Source organism: Mustelus asterias, chromosome 4 (assembly GCF_964213995.1).
Source record: "Mustelus asterias chromosome 4, sMusAst1.hap1.1, whole genome shotgun sequence".
NCBI classification, from domain to species: Eukaryota; Metazoa; Chordata; class Chondrichthyes; order Carcharhiniformes; family Triakidae; genus Mustelus; species Mustelus asterias.
In genome coordinates, this window is record NC_135804.1 from 129,409,544 (window position 1) to 129,425,600 (window position 16,057).

At 45.9% G+C, this 16,057-nt stretch overlaps 1 protein-coding gene across 1 annotated transcript in view; it reads right to left on the reverse strand.

Annotated features, from left to right (window-relative positions):
- The window catches only part of mcf2a (MCF.2 cell line derived transforming sequence a), a 190,478-nt gene that overhangs the window by 96,927 nt on the left and 77,494 nt on the right, over positions 1–16,057 (reverse strand). Inside the window, exons 5-9 of the mRNA XM_078211752.1 lie at positions 9,697–9,816; positions 7,033–7,149; positions 3,318–3,467; positions 1,394–1,509; positions 90–204 (exon numbers count right to left, since the gene is read on the reverse strand). Of these exons, the coding sequence (XP_078067878.1) occupies positions 90–204; positions 1,394–1,509; positions 3,318–3,467; positions 7,033–7,149; positions 9,697–9,816 (618 nt within the window). The remainder of the gene's footprint in view (positions 1–89; positions 205–1,393; positions 1,510–3,317; positions 3,468–7,032; positions 7,150–9,696; positions 9,817–16,057) is intronic.

The following is a 16,057-nucleotide window of genomic DNA, read 5'->3' on the forward strand; positions in this document are numbered from 1 at the left end:
AATTAGCCTGAGGAATTTGGTGGAAATGTATTGATGAATTTCACATATGGGTCAACTCTGTTGAAAGACTGATAGGATCAGGCAATTACCTCATCGAAAGCTTGTTCAAATCTCCAGAGCTGGAGACACTGTTCAAGTTTCAGCAGATGCTTTTCCCAAAAGCCGTCAAAAGCCGTTTCCATCTCGTGCAACTGGGCAAGGAGTCTGGGATCAGAAATAGAAGCGCTATAAGACAATAAATCTACCTCACGTCACTCAGTCCCAGTTACACAGATTTTTTACAGCACAGAAACAGGCTATTCAACTTATCCAATCAATGCTAGTAATGTGTTGCAAAGAGCTTCCTTACTTCACCATTAACATATCTTTCAAATCCTTTCTCGAATCTTGCTGAAAAGAGACATGCTGCAAAATCTTTGTCTCGTACGCATCAGGACAAACACAAGAATATCAAATTTCAAACAATCACAATAAGTTATACTACAGGAGAAAAGAGCGTTGATTGGTCGGCAAGTTGCCATGCAGAAACCAATTTAACATGAATGAATCTCCAACTGAGAGGAGCAAAACATTGTGTTTGATTGGGGGAAGGGGGGATTTTCTTATTTCATGAAGTGTCAATCAAATATAAGACATTCTCATGTTTCAATCACACCTGGGGATGATGAAGAAAATGTTTGACTGGATTCTAGATGGTGGAGGGGTTATCTAATGAAGGTATTTGGGCTTTACAGGAATTGATAGGGCAGCTGGAAGGAAACATTTTCCTGCTGGTGGAGTCTGGGTCAAAGGGTCACAAACTTAAAATCAGAGGCAGGCCTCGGAGGAGACAAATCACAAAACATATGCAAAGTGTGGAAAAAATGCCAATTCGTCATTTTAATTCTCAGGGTAATCGATTTTTGCGAAATAAGGGCATTAAAGGAGTTGGAGCCATGAGTTAGGATAAGTTTCAGCTGTTATCAAGTACTAGGAGACAAAGGTTTAAGGCGCGTGGGGAAACGTTTAGAGGAGATGTGCGAGGCAAACTTTTTACACAGAGGGTGGTGAATATCTGGAACGTGTTGCCCGGGGAGGTGGTGGGAGCAGGTACGATTGCGGAATTTAAGAGGTATCTAGACGAATACATGAATAGGATTGGAATGGAAGGACACAGACTCTGCAAGTGCTTACGGTTTCAGTTTAGGCAGGCATCGTGATCGGCGCAGGCTTGGAGGCCCGAAGGGCCTGTTCCTGTGCTGTACTGTTGTTTGTTCTTGGGGGGCTTGAGGGGCTGAATGGCTTCCTCCTGTTCCTATGAATCCTGAAAACCCGAAAACTGGTTACGCGCGTTCCTTAATGAATTCCCAGAGAGTGAGTGATATCAAACCAATGGTTCCTTTAACACACACACCTTTTCACAGTCGCTCGATCTCCATCCTTCTCCATTGTACTCTGTGCGTTACTGTCAGGCTCCATGAGGTTGGTCAGAAGCAGGTCACCTTCTTTAATCACCCTTTGGACGTCATTCTGTACAAGACAACAAACAGCAGCTGACTCAACAAGTGGTCTGGGCAGAAGTTTCAAACCACCTAAACAAATCATCAGTAACTATCTGCACTTAAATTGTGCCTTTAACGCGACCACAGGTCCCAAGAGTGCTTCACAGGAGTAATTATCAAAATAAAATTAACACTGAACCATCCAGCGAGAAAGACAGATGACCATAAAGCTTGGCCAATGAGGTAGGTTTAAGATGTAAGATTTAAAGGTGCATCATGACCAGGTACCTTAAAGAAATAACAGGCATTTTTCTGGGGTCATTCATGACCTCAGAATGACCCAAAGCATTCTCCACACAATGACTTATCTTGGAAATGTAAGAAAGCCTGGCAGCCAATTTGGGTACACGAAACTGCCACAAACAGTGACCTGATAAATGCAGATCATTTGTTTTTACATCAGAAGTATTGACTAGAAGGACAGGAAGACCCCCCCTGCTCTGCTTCATATGAACATACGGAATAGGAGCAGAAGTAGGCTATTCGGCCCCTCAAGTGTGCTCTGCTGTTTAATAAGACCATGGCTGATCTGATTGTTTCAGATTCCACATTCTCATCTACCCCTGATAACCTTTGATTCTCTTGTCTCACAAGAATCTATCTACCTGCCTGCACCTTAAAAATATTCAATGACCCAGCCTCTACTGCCTTCTACGGCAGAAAGTTCCAAAGTGGCACCAATTCTCCTTGTCTCTGTCCTAAAAGGGTGACCCCTAATTTTAAAACAATAGCCCCTGCTTCCGGACAGACCCACGAGAGGAAACATAATTTCCACATTGTTTTATTCATTTTGTGGGACTTGGGGCATCGCTGGTTGGCCAACATTTATTGCCCATCCCTAGTTGCCTGAGGGCAGTTGAAAGTCAACCACATTGCTGTGGCTCTGGAGTCACATGTAGGCCAGACCAGTTAAGGATGACAAATTCCATCCCTAAAGGAGACATTAGTGAATCAGATGGGTTTTTCTGACAATCGACAATGGTTTCATGGTTATCAGCAGATTCTGAATTCCAGATATTTTTTATTGAATTCAAATTCCACCATCTGCAGTGGCAGGATTCAAACCTGGGCCCCCAGAACATTAGCTGAGTTTTGGGATTAATAGTCTAGCGATAATACCACTAGGCCATCGCCTCCTCATCCACCTTGTCAAGTCTGTTCAGGATCTATTTTCCTTCAATCAAGTCACCCCTCACGTTTCTAAACTCCAGTGGGAGCAAGCCCAGTCTGTCCAACCTTTCCTCATTAGACATTGAGGGCGGCACGGTAACACAGTGGTTAGGGCGGCACGGTAACACAGTGGTTAGCACCGCTGCTTCACAGCTCCAGGGACCTGGGTTCGATTCCCGGCTTGGGTCACTGTCTGTGTGGAGTTTGCACGTTCTCCTCGTGTCTGCGTGGGTTTCCTCCGGGTGCTCCGGTTTCCTCCCATAGTCCAAAGATGTGCGGGTTTCGTTGATTGGCCATGCTAAAAACATCTTAGAGTCCTGAGATGTGTAGGTTAGAGGGATTAGCGGGTAAAAATATATAGGGATATGGGGGTAGGGCCTGGGTGGGATTGTGGTCGGTGCAGACTCGATGGGCCGAATGGCCTCTGCCAGCACTGTAGGGTTTCTATGATTTCTATGATTATTCCAGATAGGAATCCAGTAAACCTCCTCTGGACTACCTCCAATCCTTTCTTCCTTGTGTACTGATCAAACCTCCCTACAATCCTACAACGAATGAAAACTGTACTTTTAATAGTAAACATTGTAGTGTTCACACTGAGCTTACCTTCAACTGATTGTACTTTTCCGTTCTTGCAATAAGTAGATCCTCTACAGAATGTAAATCATCGGGCAGTTCAGCCTCCGCTAGATCTGTTCCAAATGCCTGCAGCATCTGGGCAATCTCCTTCACCATTACAGCAAAGCTCTCAATGGCCTGAACACAAGAACGCCAACACATGAATGAGGGTTAAGTTTAAAGTTCTTTTTGTAAAATGTATTTATTAGTGTCACAAGTAGGCTTATTGCAATGAAGTTACTGTGAAAATCCCCTAGTCGCCACCCTCCGGCGCCTGTTCGGGTACACTGAGGGAGAATTTAGCATAGCCAATGCACCTAATCAGCACGTCTTTCTGACTGTGGGAGGAAACCGGAGCACCCGGAGGAAATCCATGCAGACACGGGGAGAACGTGCAGACTCCACACAGACAGTGACCCAAGCTGGGAATTGAACCCAGGTCCCTGGCGCTGTGAGGCAACAGTGTTAACCACTGTGCCACCGTGCCGCCCAGGACACAGGTTTCCAGTGAAAATTGAAATCTCTTAGAGCGAAGCTGAGATCTTCCATATTTGATGCTGGTTGAAGCGGGAAGACAGGGAGGAGGGAGACACGATTAAAGATCTTATCAGTTGTTCAGAGATGTAGCACTTGCTGTAAACTGGGTCTGGCTTCTGAAGCAGGGAGAGAAAGCAGCCATGGATGAGAAAAAGAAATGACACCAAATAGGTTTCACCAAAGCCTTCAATTTATTCAAACAGTGATTGCAATTACAGAATCATTATGAGGCAAGGAGGTGGGGCTCAGGCAGCTCAGACCTGCCTGTCAGTGCTGAGGCAAAGGGGGAGGGAATGTGTGAGGGGTCAGGGTCAGAGGATTGGAGCAGGGGAGGGTCACAGAGTAAGAACATGAAGGGTGAGAATGAGAATTGTAAGATTGAGGAATTGATCTTCTTGGTTTGCCAGGGCTGTGCTGATGGGAGACTAAGGGCAGAGGTTATGGGCTGGAGGAGGGGAGAATGATCTGGTTCAGCCCGAGGCAGTGGGCAGCTCGATGGAGACGGACAGAGTACAGAGCATGTGCTCACTGCTGAAGACAATAACTTTGGTCTTTTCAGTGATGAGCTGGAGAGGCGGCAAGTTGACCACCACTGGTTTAGAAGCTGAATTTCACATCGCGTTTCATTGTTAATGAACATTGTTTAAAGTTTATTTATTTATTCGTGTCACAAGTAGGCTTACATTAACACTGCAGTGAAGTTACTGTGAAAATCCCCTCGTCGCCACACTCCAGCACCTGTTCAGGTACACTGAGGGGGAATTTACCACGGCCAATCCATCTAACCAGCACATCTTTCAGACTGTGAGAGGAAACCAGAGCACCCGGAGAAAACCCACAGAGACACGGGGAGAACGCACAGACTCCACACACACAGTGACCCAAGCCGGGAATCAAACCTGGGTCCTTGGCGCTGTGAGGCAGCAGTGCTAACCACTGTGCCACCGTGTCACCCCCAACCTGCACCTGTGAACATTGAAGAAAACACCAAGAAGAGTCAACCACATTGCTGTGGCTCTGGAGTCACATGTAGGCCAGACCAGGTAAGGACGGCAGATTTCCTTTCCTAAAGGACATGAGTGAACCAGGTGGGTTTTTACAACAATCAACAATGGTTTCATGGTCATCAAAAACAAAGAACAAAGAACAGAACTGCACAGGAACAGGCCCTTCAGCCCTCCAAGCCTGCACCGATCACGTTTACCTATCTATACCAACCGCTTATTTCCCTCTATTCCCTGTTTGTTCATATGCGTTTCAAGATAAGTCTTAAATGTGGCTAACATAACTGCCTCAACCACCTCACTTGGCAATGCATTCCAGGACCCCACCACCCTCTGTGTCTTCCCCCGCACATCTCCACTGAACCTTTCCCCACTTATCTTGAACTTGTGCCCCCTTGGTGGCACGGTGGCACAGTAGTTAGCACTGCTGCCTCACAGCTCCAGAGATCTGGGTTTGATTCCCGGTTGGGTCGCTGTCAGTGTGGAGTTTGCACATTCTCCCCGTGTCTGCGTGGGTTTCCTTCTGGTGCTCCAGCTTCCTCCCACAGTCCAAAGGTGTGAGGGTTAGGTTGATTGGCCATGGTAAATTGCCTCTTAGTGTCCCGGGATGCATAGGTTAGAGGGATTAGTGGGGTTAATATGTGGGGTTACGGGGATAGGGCCCAGGTGGGATTGTTGTTGGTGCAGACTTGATGGGCCGAATGGCCTCCTACTGCACTGTAGGGATTCTATGATTCTAAGAACCGCTGACTTTCCCTCATAAAACCTTGTAATAAAACAGATAAGACGACAGAAATCTTGCTGTGGTTTGTTTCTGAGACTAGAATAGTGGAAATCGTTGGCTCATTACAGCTTTCTGTGATTAATTATGCACCATTGTTCCGTGCTTCTAAAGTCGAACACTCTGGTAAAATATGGGTCAACCAGACTTTGCATTTATTCACATCTGTCGGTCTTGGCAGGGCTGAGGTCGATTCATACAGAATACAATTTATATTGTCGAATCTCCAAAGTCTTAGAAATTTACAATCATTGTTTTGGAGGAAAAAGGAAGCGACAAATTCTAGCCAAGGATGCCCAACATCAAACTACAATGCACAAATATTTATTTCCCAAGGTCGCATTCCCAGTCACTAGTTGGGAGCGCACACAAATTCCGGGAATTTAATTCCAGTGGGTGAGGCTTTAAACTGGGAGCAGAACTTCAAAACATTGACCTTGTCAGCCTGAACGTGAGTGTAGGTGACATCAAAGCATTTACATCCTCAGACCAGTTAAATTATATTGTTCCCCGCACCCCGCCTCGTCGTTTCCTGATTATTGACTTAAAACTATTGTCACGTACAAACCCAATCAGTTGACATTCCTTCATTTTAACTCATTAGGTCGAAGTCAATTGGACCACTGTTTAATGATAGAGACATAGAGAGAGCCAAAGAGAATGTTTTGTCACACAAATACCGTCAGGAACAAATCTTGATGACTGCGCACAGAAACGTTTAATAATTTAAGGGACTAAGAGTCATGATTTTCAGCAGTCACCACGGAAACCATCAATCACAACTTACTCTCCTTAAATCAAACACCAGAAACATAGGTGTCTGAATCGCCTGAACTCATTTCAAGCAGTTAAATTGGACCAAGACTTGCAAATGTCCCACAGGACTAAACAGAATTTCACAGCAAAGAAACAGGCCATTCGGCCCAATTTGTCGATGCTGGGATTTATGCTACCTCCTTTGACCCTCTAATCCCATTGACATATACTTTAATTTCTGAAGAGAAAGAGATTGCAGAACTAAACGGAAAGGATGGGGGAGTGAGACCAACTGGGTTGCTTTTGCAAATAGCCAACAAAGTTATGATGGGCTGAATGGCCTCCTTGAGTTCTGTAACCATTCTATGATTCTATCCTGTCTCCCTCATCCACCTCTCTGGTTTTCCATTAACTATATCTATGATCTATATACTATTCACTTCAACAATTCCCTGCGGCAGCAAGATATACTTTCTCACCATTTTCTGGATGAATGTGTTCTTAACTATCTTGTATTTTGTCGACCCCAGTTCTCTACATGTACCCTATCAAATACTGATTGATGGCAGTGTTTTGCTGGAGTTACTGCGGTAATCACATGTCACCCACAATGTGTCATACTTACAGTGCGGAATAGGATCCATTCGTTGTGACAGTAGTCAAGGGTGCCCCCAAACTCGTGAGTCAGGTGAGTTTCATCAATATACTTCAGCAATTCTGTGACTGAATTCAGCATCACAACCTGTAGGAAAAGCAGAGGGAACCACCCCACACTTTTCAGAATGGAGCTTGCACTTTCAGCAAGAGATATAGAATGGGTGGTCTAAAGGTAACCTGTGCATTTCTTTAGTGCTGGGGTAGTGTATTGAGATGGATAGAAAACTGGTTGGCAGACAGGAAACTAAGAGTAGGAATAAATAGATCTTTTTCCAAATGGCAGGCAGTGACTAGTGGGCTACCACAGGGATCACGCTGGGACCCCAGCTATTCACTATATATACTAATGATTTAGATCAGGGAACTGATTGTATTATCTCCAAATTTGCAGATGATACAAAGTGAGAGTGAGCTGTGAGGAGGATGCAGAGAAGCTTCAGCATGATTTGGGCAGACTGAGTGTGTGCGAAAATGCATGGCAGATGCAGTATAATGTGGATAAATGTGAGGTTAATAGGAAGACAGATAATTATCTGAATGGCTGTAAATTAAGAGAGGGGAATGTGCAATGGTCGCAATTCTCTCCCATTTTTATGCTCTGTCGGCATTTAGAATTTTGTTTGTTAGATCACCCTGTAAGAACACAAGAGATACAGAGAGAGAGTGAGAGGGACAGAGGCTGGGATTTTCCAGCGCCGTTATGGTGGGACCCACACTGGGGAGAGGTGCAGCGGGCCATTGACTTTCGGCAGGACTGGATAATCTGACAGTCATGATGTGGAGATGCCGGCGTTGGACTGGGGTGAACACAACATCTGACAGTGGGCAGGGCTAGAAAATCCCGGCCAGAGAGTGAAATAGAAAGAATGAAAAATTCACAAGAGAGAGAAAGGCAGCAAGTAATTGAGCCACATGGGACTGAGATTGAGATGAGACAGGGGAGGAGAGACAGAGAGAGACAGAGAGAGAGAGCGAGAGAGAGAGAGACAGAGAGACAGAGGGACAGAGAGCGAGAGAGAGAGAGAGAGACAGAGAGAGAGAGACAGAGACAGAGAGACAGACTGAGAGAGACAGGGACAGAGAGCGAGAGAGAGAGACAGAGAGAGAGACAGACAGAGAGAGAGCCAGACAGAGAGAGAGAACGAGACAGAGAGATAGAGAGAGACAGAGACAGAGGCAGAGAACAAAAGAGACAGAGAGACAGAGAAAGAGACAGACAAACAGAGAGAGAGAGAGACAGACAGACAGAGAGAGGCAGACAGACAGAGGGAGACAGAGACAGACAGACAAAGAGAGAGCGAGGGACAGATAGACAGAGAGAGACAGAGAGAGACAGACAGAGAGAGAGAGAGAGAGAGACAGAGAGACAGACAGAGAGAGGCAGACGGTCAGAGAGTCAGAGAGAGACAGACAGACAGAGAATCAGAGAAAGAGACAGAGACAGACAGACAGAGAGAGGGCATTAACAGCAAGCCCCCGCTGCAGCAAGGTTGGAGAACTTGGTGACCAGCCAATTCTCTGTTCGCTGCAGCCGGATGGGAAAGTCCCATCGGTGTGAACGGTGATAAGATTCCAGCCCGAGAAAGAGAGACCAAGGGGGCGATTTTATTATCGCATCGTGACACGGTGGTAAAGTCGGGTGTAAAGCACTGATTTTCGCGACTGCTGCCATTTTATGACCACTGCATTTCCAGCGCAGTCAGCCTCACGCTGGAAATGGGCGAGAGGCAGGTTAATGTGTCTAAATTTATTTCAATGCTGTTTAACATCTGCTCAGTGAGCCTGGCACTCAATCGTCTGCAACCGCCCCCCCTTTCTGACCTCGGCGGGACAGGTTCTTTCCGGCGAGAAATAGACACCCTCCCCATGAACGGGGAGCAGTCCACTTGCCCTCGCCACTGAGGCCACCTGGGGACTCCAAGGGGGTGGGGGGGGTGCCCCTTGAGCAGTGCCAGACTGGCAGTGCCACCCTGGCACCTGGGCAATGCTGACCAGGCAGTGCCGGGGCAGGGCCACTGGGGTGGGGCCAATGGGGGTGGGACCAGTGGGGGTGGGGCCAGTTGGGGCAATGGGGGAAGTGGCTAATGGGGGGAGGGGGCCCATCGCCACTCTGCAGCGATTGGTGGGGGGAGGGCAGTGGGTCCGTGATCGGTCTGGGGGGCGGGGGAGGTCGTCTGGGGCTATATCTCGGGCTGCGAGTCCCTGTGATTGCAAGGTGGGGCGGAGCTGCATCAGGCAGCTTACACTAGCAGGGGCCTGACAGCTCCCTCTCTGTCTGTCAAACCCCAGCTACTGCTAATGCGCATGTGCAGCATCAGAGGCCTGCACATGCGCATTACCTCCCTCTGCAGGCTTTTGGGCGCATTATGTCCCACCCACAGGCTTCTGCAGCGAGCAACAGGCTTGTTGATATTTTTGCAGGCAGAGTGCGTATGAGGGGGGGGGCCTGAAAACATGCCTAAAAGACAGATCTGAAATTGTCCTAGTTTCAGGTCTGCCCAGCACTTAGAAAAAAAATGGTGAAATCGCCCCCCGAGAGACAGACAGGGGTGGAGAAACAGAAACAGAGAGAGACACAGAGGTTGACACACCAATGGAAAAGGTGCCACCAGGAAGCAAAGGGAAGACTTACCGGCAGCTTCAGGATAAAGTCATCCTGATTGAATCGGAAGCTAATGTCAGAGATGGCACGTTGGAAGAATCCCGTCGGTCGCAGTACCAGCACCAGCTGCAGGTTTTCTGGACAAGTGGCCTAGGGAGAACAACATGAAGAATGTTCATTTCATGTACAACGTTGAGAGTATCTGACAATTCCGAGCAGATTCCTGTGGTGTGTGGGTGTGGTGGAGTCAGACTTGATGGTTAAATAACAAGTGGGTTCTACAGCACACAATCCCACTCAGCAAAATTCCACATTGACACGTTTGCCTGAATTCCAATTAACTCCATGCTCAAATAAACCTCTACGTTCATACACAGGATACGGGGGTTGCTGGCTCGGTTAGCCTTTATTCCTCATCCCTATTATCGTGGAGAATCATAGAATCCTGACAGTGCAGAAGGAGGGCATTCGGCTCATTGAGCCGACCACAATCCCACCCAGGCCCTATCTCCATAACCCCATGCATTTACCCTAGCTAGTCCCCCTGACACTAAGGAGCAATTTCGCATGGCCAATCCACCTAACCCGCACATCTTTGCACTGTGGGAGGAAACTGGAGCACACAGAAGAAACCCACGCAGACATGGGGAGAATGTGCAAACTCCACACAGACAGTGACCCAAGCCAGAAATCGAACCTGGATCCCTGGCGCTGTGAAGCAGCAGTGCTAACCACTGTGCCACCGTGCTGCACGAAAGAATTAAAATTACAAAATCAGCCCAAGACCTCTTGGGCATGTCGAATGCCTTCTTCACCATCCTGTCCATCTGTGGAGCCTTCTTCACCATCCTGTCCATCCATCAAGGAGCTATGAACCTGTACCCCTAGATCTCTTTGTTCTATAACTCTCCCCAACACCCTACCATTAACTGAGTAAATCCTGCCCTTGTTCGATCTACAAAAATGCATCACCTCACATTTATCTAAATTAAACTCCATCTGCCATTCATCAGCCCACTGGCCCAGTTGATCAAAATCCCATTGCAATCTTAGATAACCTTCTTCACTGTCCACTATGCCACCAATCTTTTGTCATCTGCAAACTTAGTAACCATGCCTCCTAAATTCTCATCCAAATCATTAATATAAATGACAAATAACAGTGGAACCAACACTGATCCCTGAGGCACACCGCTGGTCACAGGCCTCCAGTTTCAAAAACAACCCTCTACAACCACTATCTGTCTTCTGTCATCAAGCCAATTTTGTATCCAATTGGCTACCTCACCTTAGATCCCGTGAGATTTAACCTTACGCAACAACCTACCATACGGTACCTTGTCAAAGGCCTTGCTAAAGTCCATGTAGACAACATCGACTGCGCTGCCTTCATCTACCTTCTTGCTTACTCCTTCAAAAAACTCACTCAAATTCGTGAGACATGGTTTTCCACTTACAAAACCATGTTGACTGTCCCTAATCAGTCCTTGCCTCTCTAAATGCCTGTAGATCCTGTCTCTCAAAATACCTTCCAACAACTTACCCACTAGAGGCTCACCGGCCTGTAGTTCCCAGACTTTTCCCTGCAGCCCTTTTTAAACAAAGGCACAACATTTGCCACCCTCCAACTTTCAGGCACCTCACCTGTGGCTGTCAATGATTCAAATATCTCTGCTAGGGGACCCGCAATTTCCTCTCTGGCCTCCCACAATGTCCTGACTTCATCAGGTCCCGGGGATTTATCTGCCTTGATGCGCTTCAAGACTTTCAGCACCTCCTTCTCTGTAATATGCACACTTCTCAAGACACCACTATTTATTTCCCCAAGTTCCCTAAATACTGATGAGAAATATTCATTTAGGATCTCACCCATCTCTTATGGACCCGCACATAGATGACCTTGTTGATCCTTAAGAGGCCCTACTCTCTGCCTAGTTACTCTTTGGCCCTTTATGTATTTGTGGAAACTATTTGGATTCTCCTTTGCCTTATCTGCCAAAGCAATCTCGTGTCCCCTTTTTGGCCTCCTGATTTCTCTCTGAACTCTACTCCGACAACCTGTATAGCTTCACAAACACAGCAGCTCACCCTCAACTCCCCATGAGCTTAAAGAAATCACTCAAGTTGTGTCATAAATATGAATTAAACCAGTTGAGATGTTTAGAACTGATATTTCATGTTGTAAAGACCCTTTTTGTGATGAGATTTATGGTCTGCTGTGGAACTCAAATTCCCAGGCCTGGGAAAGAAGCGATTGAAACACAGAAGTCTCATTCCTCCAGCTAGAAGATTGTTGCTAGAGTTTGTATTTAAATCAATTTTTAAAATTTTCTTTGAGTTTTTTGTTTGCAATAATGTATTTCTTTCCCTCTCTTTCTCTTTCTGAATCTGTTCTCACTTTAATTCACCCGATTTTTTCCTTCCATTTCTCTCTCAATGCTTAAATTACATTGGTTAAGGATTTAGATTGTTGCTGCCATTTTTCACATGGTCCCAGGTGCCCCAGTGTCCTCTCTGCACCGTTAGCAGCTCCCACTCTCAGGCCGAGGAACTCATGGGCCAGGATTTCACGACCTCGCTCAGGCGAGGCTCGTAAAATCCCGTCCTAGGCCAACGGAGAATTCAATTCTGCCCACCTCACCTGCCCCGATTCCGGTTGGGGGTGCTGGTGAAATTCCGGCCATGATCTCTGAATCAACTCCTGCCTGACTGAAACTGTGCACTCTCCTACCCTCTTACCGAAGTTACCCTTCCATTACAGTCTGTGGAGTCAATCGTCATTCTTTCAATTTCAAACCTGCAGCAGGGGGAGGGAATCACACACTGAAGGTCCTCCGAGTCCATGCGAGAAACCAACTGCACGTGTTTTCAGAAGTCATTAAGAAAATCGTTTATTCCTTCTCGGATCCAGACTGGATACTTTAGGGTGAAACTTCCCTGATAAATTTTTCATTTCCAGCGGAAACTCCGGACATTTCTCCGGGATTCTGCCAATGTTCTTTCACTGTGATAACGGAGTAAGTGGGAGCTCTGACCAGAGAATGGCAGGGGCTGCAGTGTTTGAGCCCACTCTCTGATCCCCTGCTTTCTACAGGGTCTGGACCCAGTTAGGGAGCAAGTCATGGATCCATCACTATAAAGGCCTGAGGTTGGGGGGAGGGGAAAGGTGTGGGAGACGATCAACAATTTAGATGCAACACTTATGATGAAGGCTCATTAACACAGCACTTTACACTCAATGAAATACTTCTGCAGTGTGGTTGTTGTTGTAATGTAGGAAACATGGGAGTCAATTGGAGCAGAGCAAGTTTACACAAACCGCAACAATTTAAATGGGCTGAGCAACAAGTATTAGTCCAGGACATTGGGGAGAATGCCCTTGAGACCTTCTGTGCACAGTGGGCACTCAGTTCATTCGGCTCAGATCCGAATGAGTTTCAGTTTAAAATCTCAACCGAAAAATGGCCCCTCTGACAGTGCCGCACTACCTTAGTGCTGCATCGGATTGTCAACAGAAATATGATGACCTCACAGATTTCCACTGCCTGGGATCCTACTTTGTAAACCAATTTACCAGAGATCTGTGAAGTGAATCTTCATAAAACAGCCAGTACATTCAAGAAGAACCCTGATAAAAGATGGAGGGTAGGTGCAGATTGGCCTGAATACGAGTAATTGCCAGGGTCCTAGGATAAACACTGCGACATTGCAGGTCTGTCGAAACACAGGCTTGTTACACTAAGCAATCTGCTGGGAGAGAGTTACTCAGCAAGGTTTTATCAGTTACTGATGAATTACACTATGATATAATCATTCTGCCCTCTTGGTCACAATGAATAATGAACAGTTTGTTCAAGCAGAGAAGCTAATTAGGTGATATTTATTTTTGAGGTAGTGATCACTATGTGTATATTAAATATGTTTCACAACCTTTTCCCAGACAGTAGTGTGCCCTTGGAACATGTTGTCAGTCTTTCTGGTGGACACTGACTATCTGTGTCGCCCTCAAGAGAGAGCTGGACTGACAAGTGATTACATTGTAAATAAGGCTGGTGCCTTTATAGGTCATGATGTGGAGATGCCGGCGTTGGACTAGGGTAAACACAGTAAGAGTTTTAACAACACCAGGTTAAAGTCCAACAGGTTTATTAAGCCTTTATAGGTAACACGGTCATTTTGTCTCCTGGATTGGTTTCCATTGCCTGAGGGATTTGGAATTTTCCCAAGTTTTTCCCTTATCCTAGTCATAAATGCCAATGTGACTGTGCCAAAGGTAATCTTTTCCTCCTTATCCTTCTCGACCTGTCTGCAACCTTTGACACTGTTGACCACACCCCCCTCTTTGAGCCCCTGTTGTCCAGCTGGGTGAGACTGTTCTCACCTGGTTCCAATCTCATCTGTCCAATCCTGACCAGAGAATGACTCTCAATAGCTTCTCCTCCAGCTCCCACACTGTTATCTCTGGTGTCCTCCAACGATCTATCCTTGTCCACCTATTTCTCATCTAACACTGCCCCTTGGTGACATCAGCCCAGACAAGTGCATTAGGTTGATGAGACCCAGCCCTACCCCACCACCACCTCTCTCAAACTCCTCACTTGTTGCTAAATATCAGACTGCTTCCTCAACATCCACTGCTGGAGGAGCAGAAATTCCCTCAAATTAAATATTGGGAAGACGACAGCCATTGCTCTTCCCTCGCTCCCGAACTTCATTTCCTGGCTACCGACTCCATCCCTCTCCCTGGCAACAGGCTGAAAATGAACCAGACCTTTTGCAAAGCAGAATAGAGATGAAAATGTAAACAGAAAACGATGGAAATACTCAGCAGGTCTGGCAGAGTCTGAGCAGAGAGAAACAGAGTTAACCATTTGAGCTGAAGACCTTTCATCAGAGCTGGGAAAGGTTAAAGATCTAGACTTGGCTATTCCATTGCACTCATGACTGGTCTCCCTTCGTCTCAGTGAACCTGAAGTCATCCAAAATGCTGCTTCCATGTCCTAGTTTACATGCCTTAATCGTAAAATGATCATCCTTATTGTCAAAGTCCTCCATGACCTTGTGTCCCTAATCTCCCAGCCCTTCCTAATTCAAATCTACATTGGGATAGGTTAAGTGAGTGGACAAAGATCTGACACATGGAGTATAATGTAGGGAAAATGTCAAATTGTCCATTTTGACATGAAGAATAAAAAAGGAGATTGTCTAAATGGTGAGAGATTGCAGAGCTCTGAGATGCAAAGGGATTTACGTGTCCTAGTGCATGAATCACAAAAGGTTAGTATGCAGGTACAGCAAGTAAATTGGAAAGCTAATAGAATATTACTGTTGATTGTGAGGGGAATTGATTACAAGAGTAGGGAGATTATGCTTCAGTTATACAGGGCATTGGTGGGACCACATCTGGAGCACTGTGTACGGTATCCACCTCCTTATTTTGAGGAAAGATATAAATGTAATGGAAACAGTTCAGAAAAGGTTTACCAGAATGGGAGGGTTGTCTTATGAGGAAAGGCTGGACTTGTAAACACTGGAGTTTAGAAGAGGAAGAAGTGACTTGAGTAAAACATGAAGGGCTCTGAGAGGTTTAGACAAGATGGATGTAGAAATGATGTTTCCTCTTGTGGCAAAATCCAGGTCATTGTTTAAAAATAATATTGTCGCGCATTTTAAAGCAGAGATGAGGAGGAATTATTACTCTCAAAGGGTCGTGAATCTTCGGAGCTCTCTTCTTCAAGACAGTGGAAGCAGAGTCTTTGAATACTTTTAAAGCAATGCTAGATAGATTCTTGATAAGAAAGGAGGTGAAAGGTTATCGGGACAGACGGGAATGTGGATTTGAGGTTACAATCAGTTCGGCCATTATCTTATTGAATGGCGGAGCGGGCTCGAGGGGCTGAGTGGCCTCCTCCTGCTCCTTGTTTGTATGATTGTAAGCAGGTCTCTTCAACATCTTCAACTTTAATCATTCCACTATTTGATCACTCCTGTGCCTTCAATTGCCTGAGCTCCAAGTTCTGGGATTCCTTCCCCAACCCTCTATCTCTTTCTCCTCCTGTAAGATGCTCCTCAAATTCTTTCTCTTTGATCAAACATTTAGTCACCTGCCCTAATATCCCATCTGGCTCAGTGCCAAATTTTGCTTTATAATGTTCCTGTAGAGCAAGATGGGATGCTTTATTAGGTTGTGTAAGTTGTTGTTGTTTTGAGTGAAGCTATCTCAGTTAACAGCGAACACAAATTTGATACATCATAGATCACTCATTCCCAGATTCTCAACACAAATGTCTATTTAATCCAGATTCTATTTCTGCATTGGGCAACAGTAGAGATCCAGATTGGAATATACTGCTTGATAATGTCAAAAATCTGTTTGATTTGTTAAAACAAT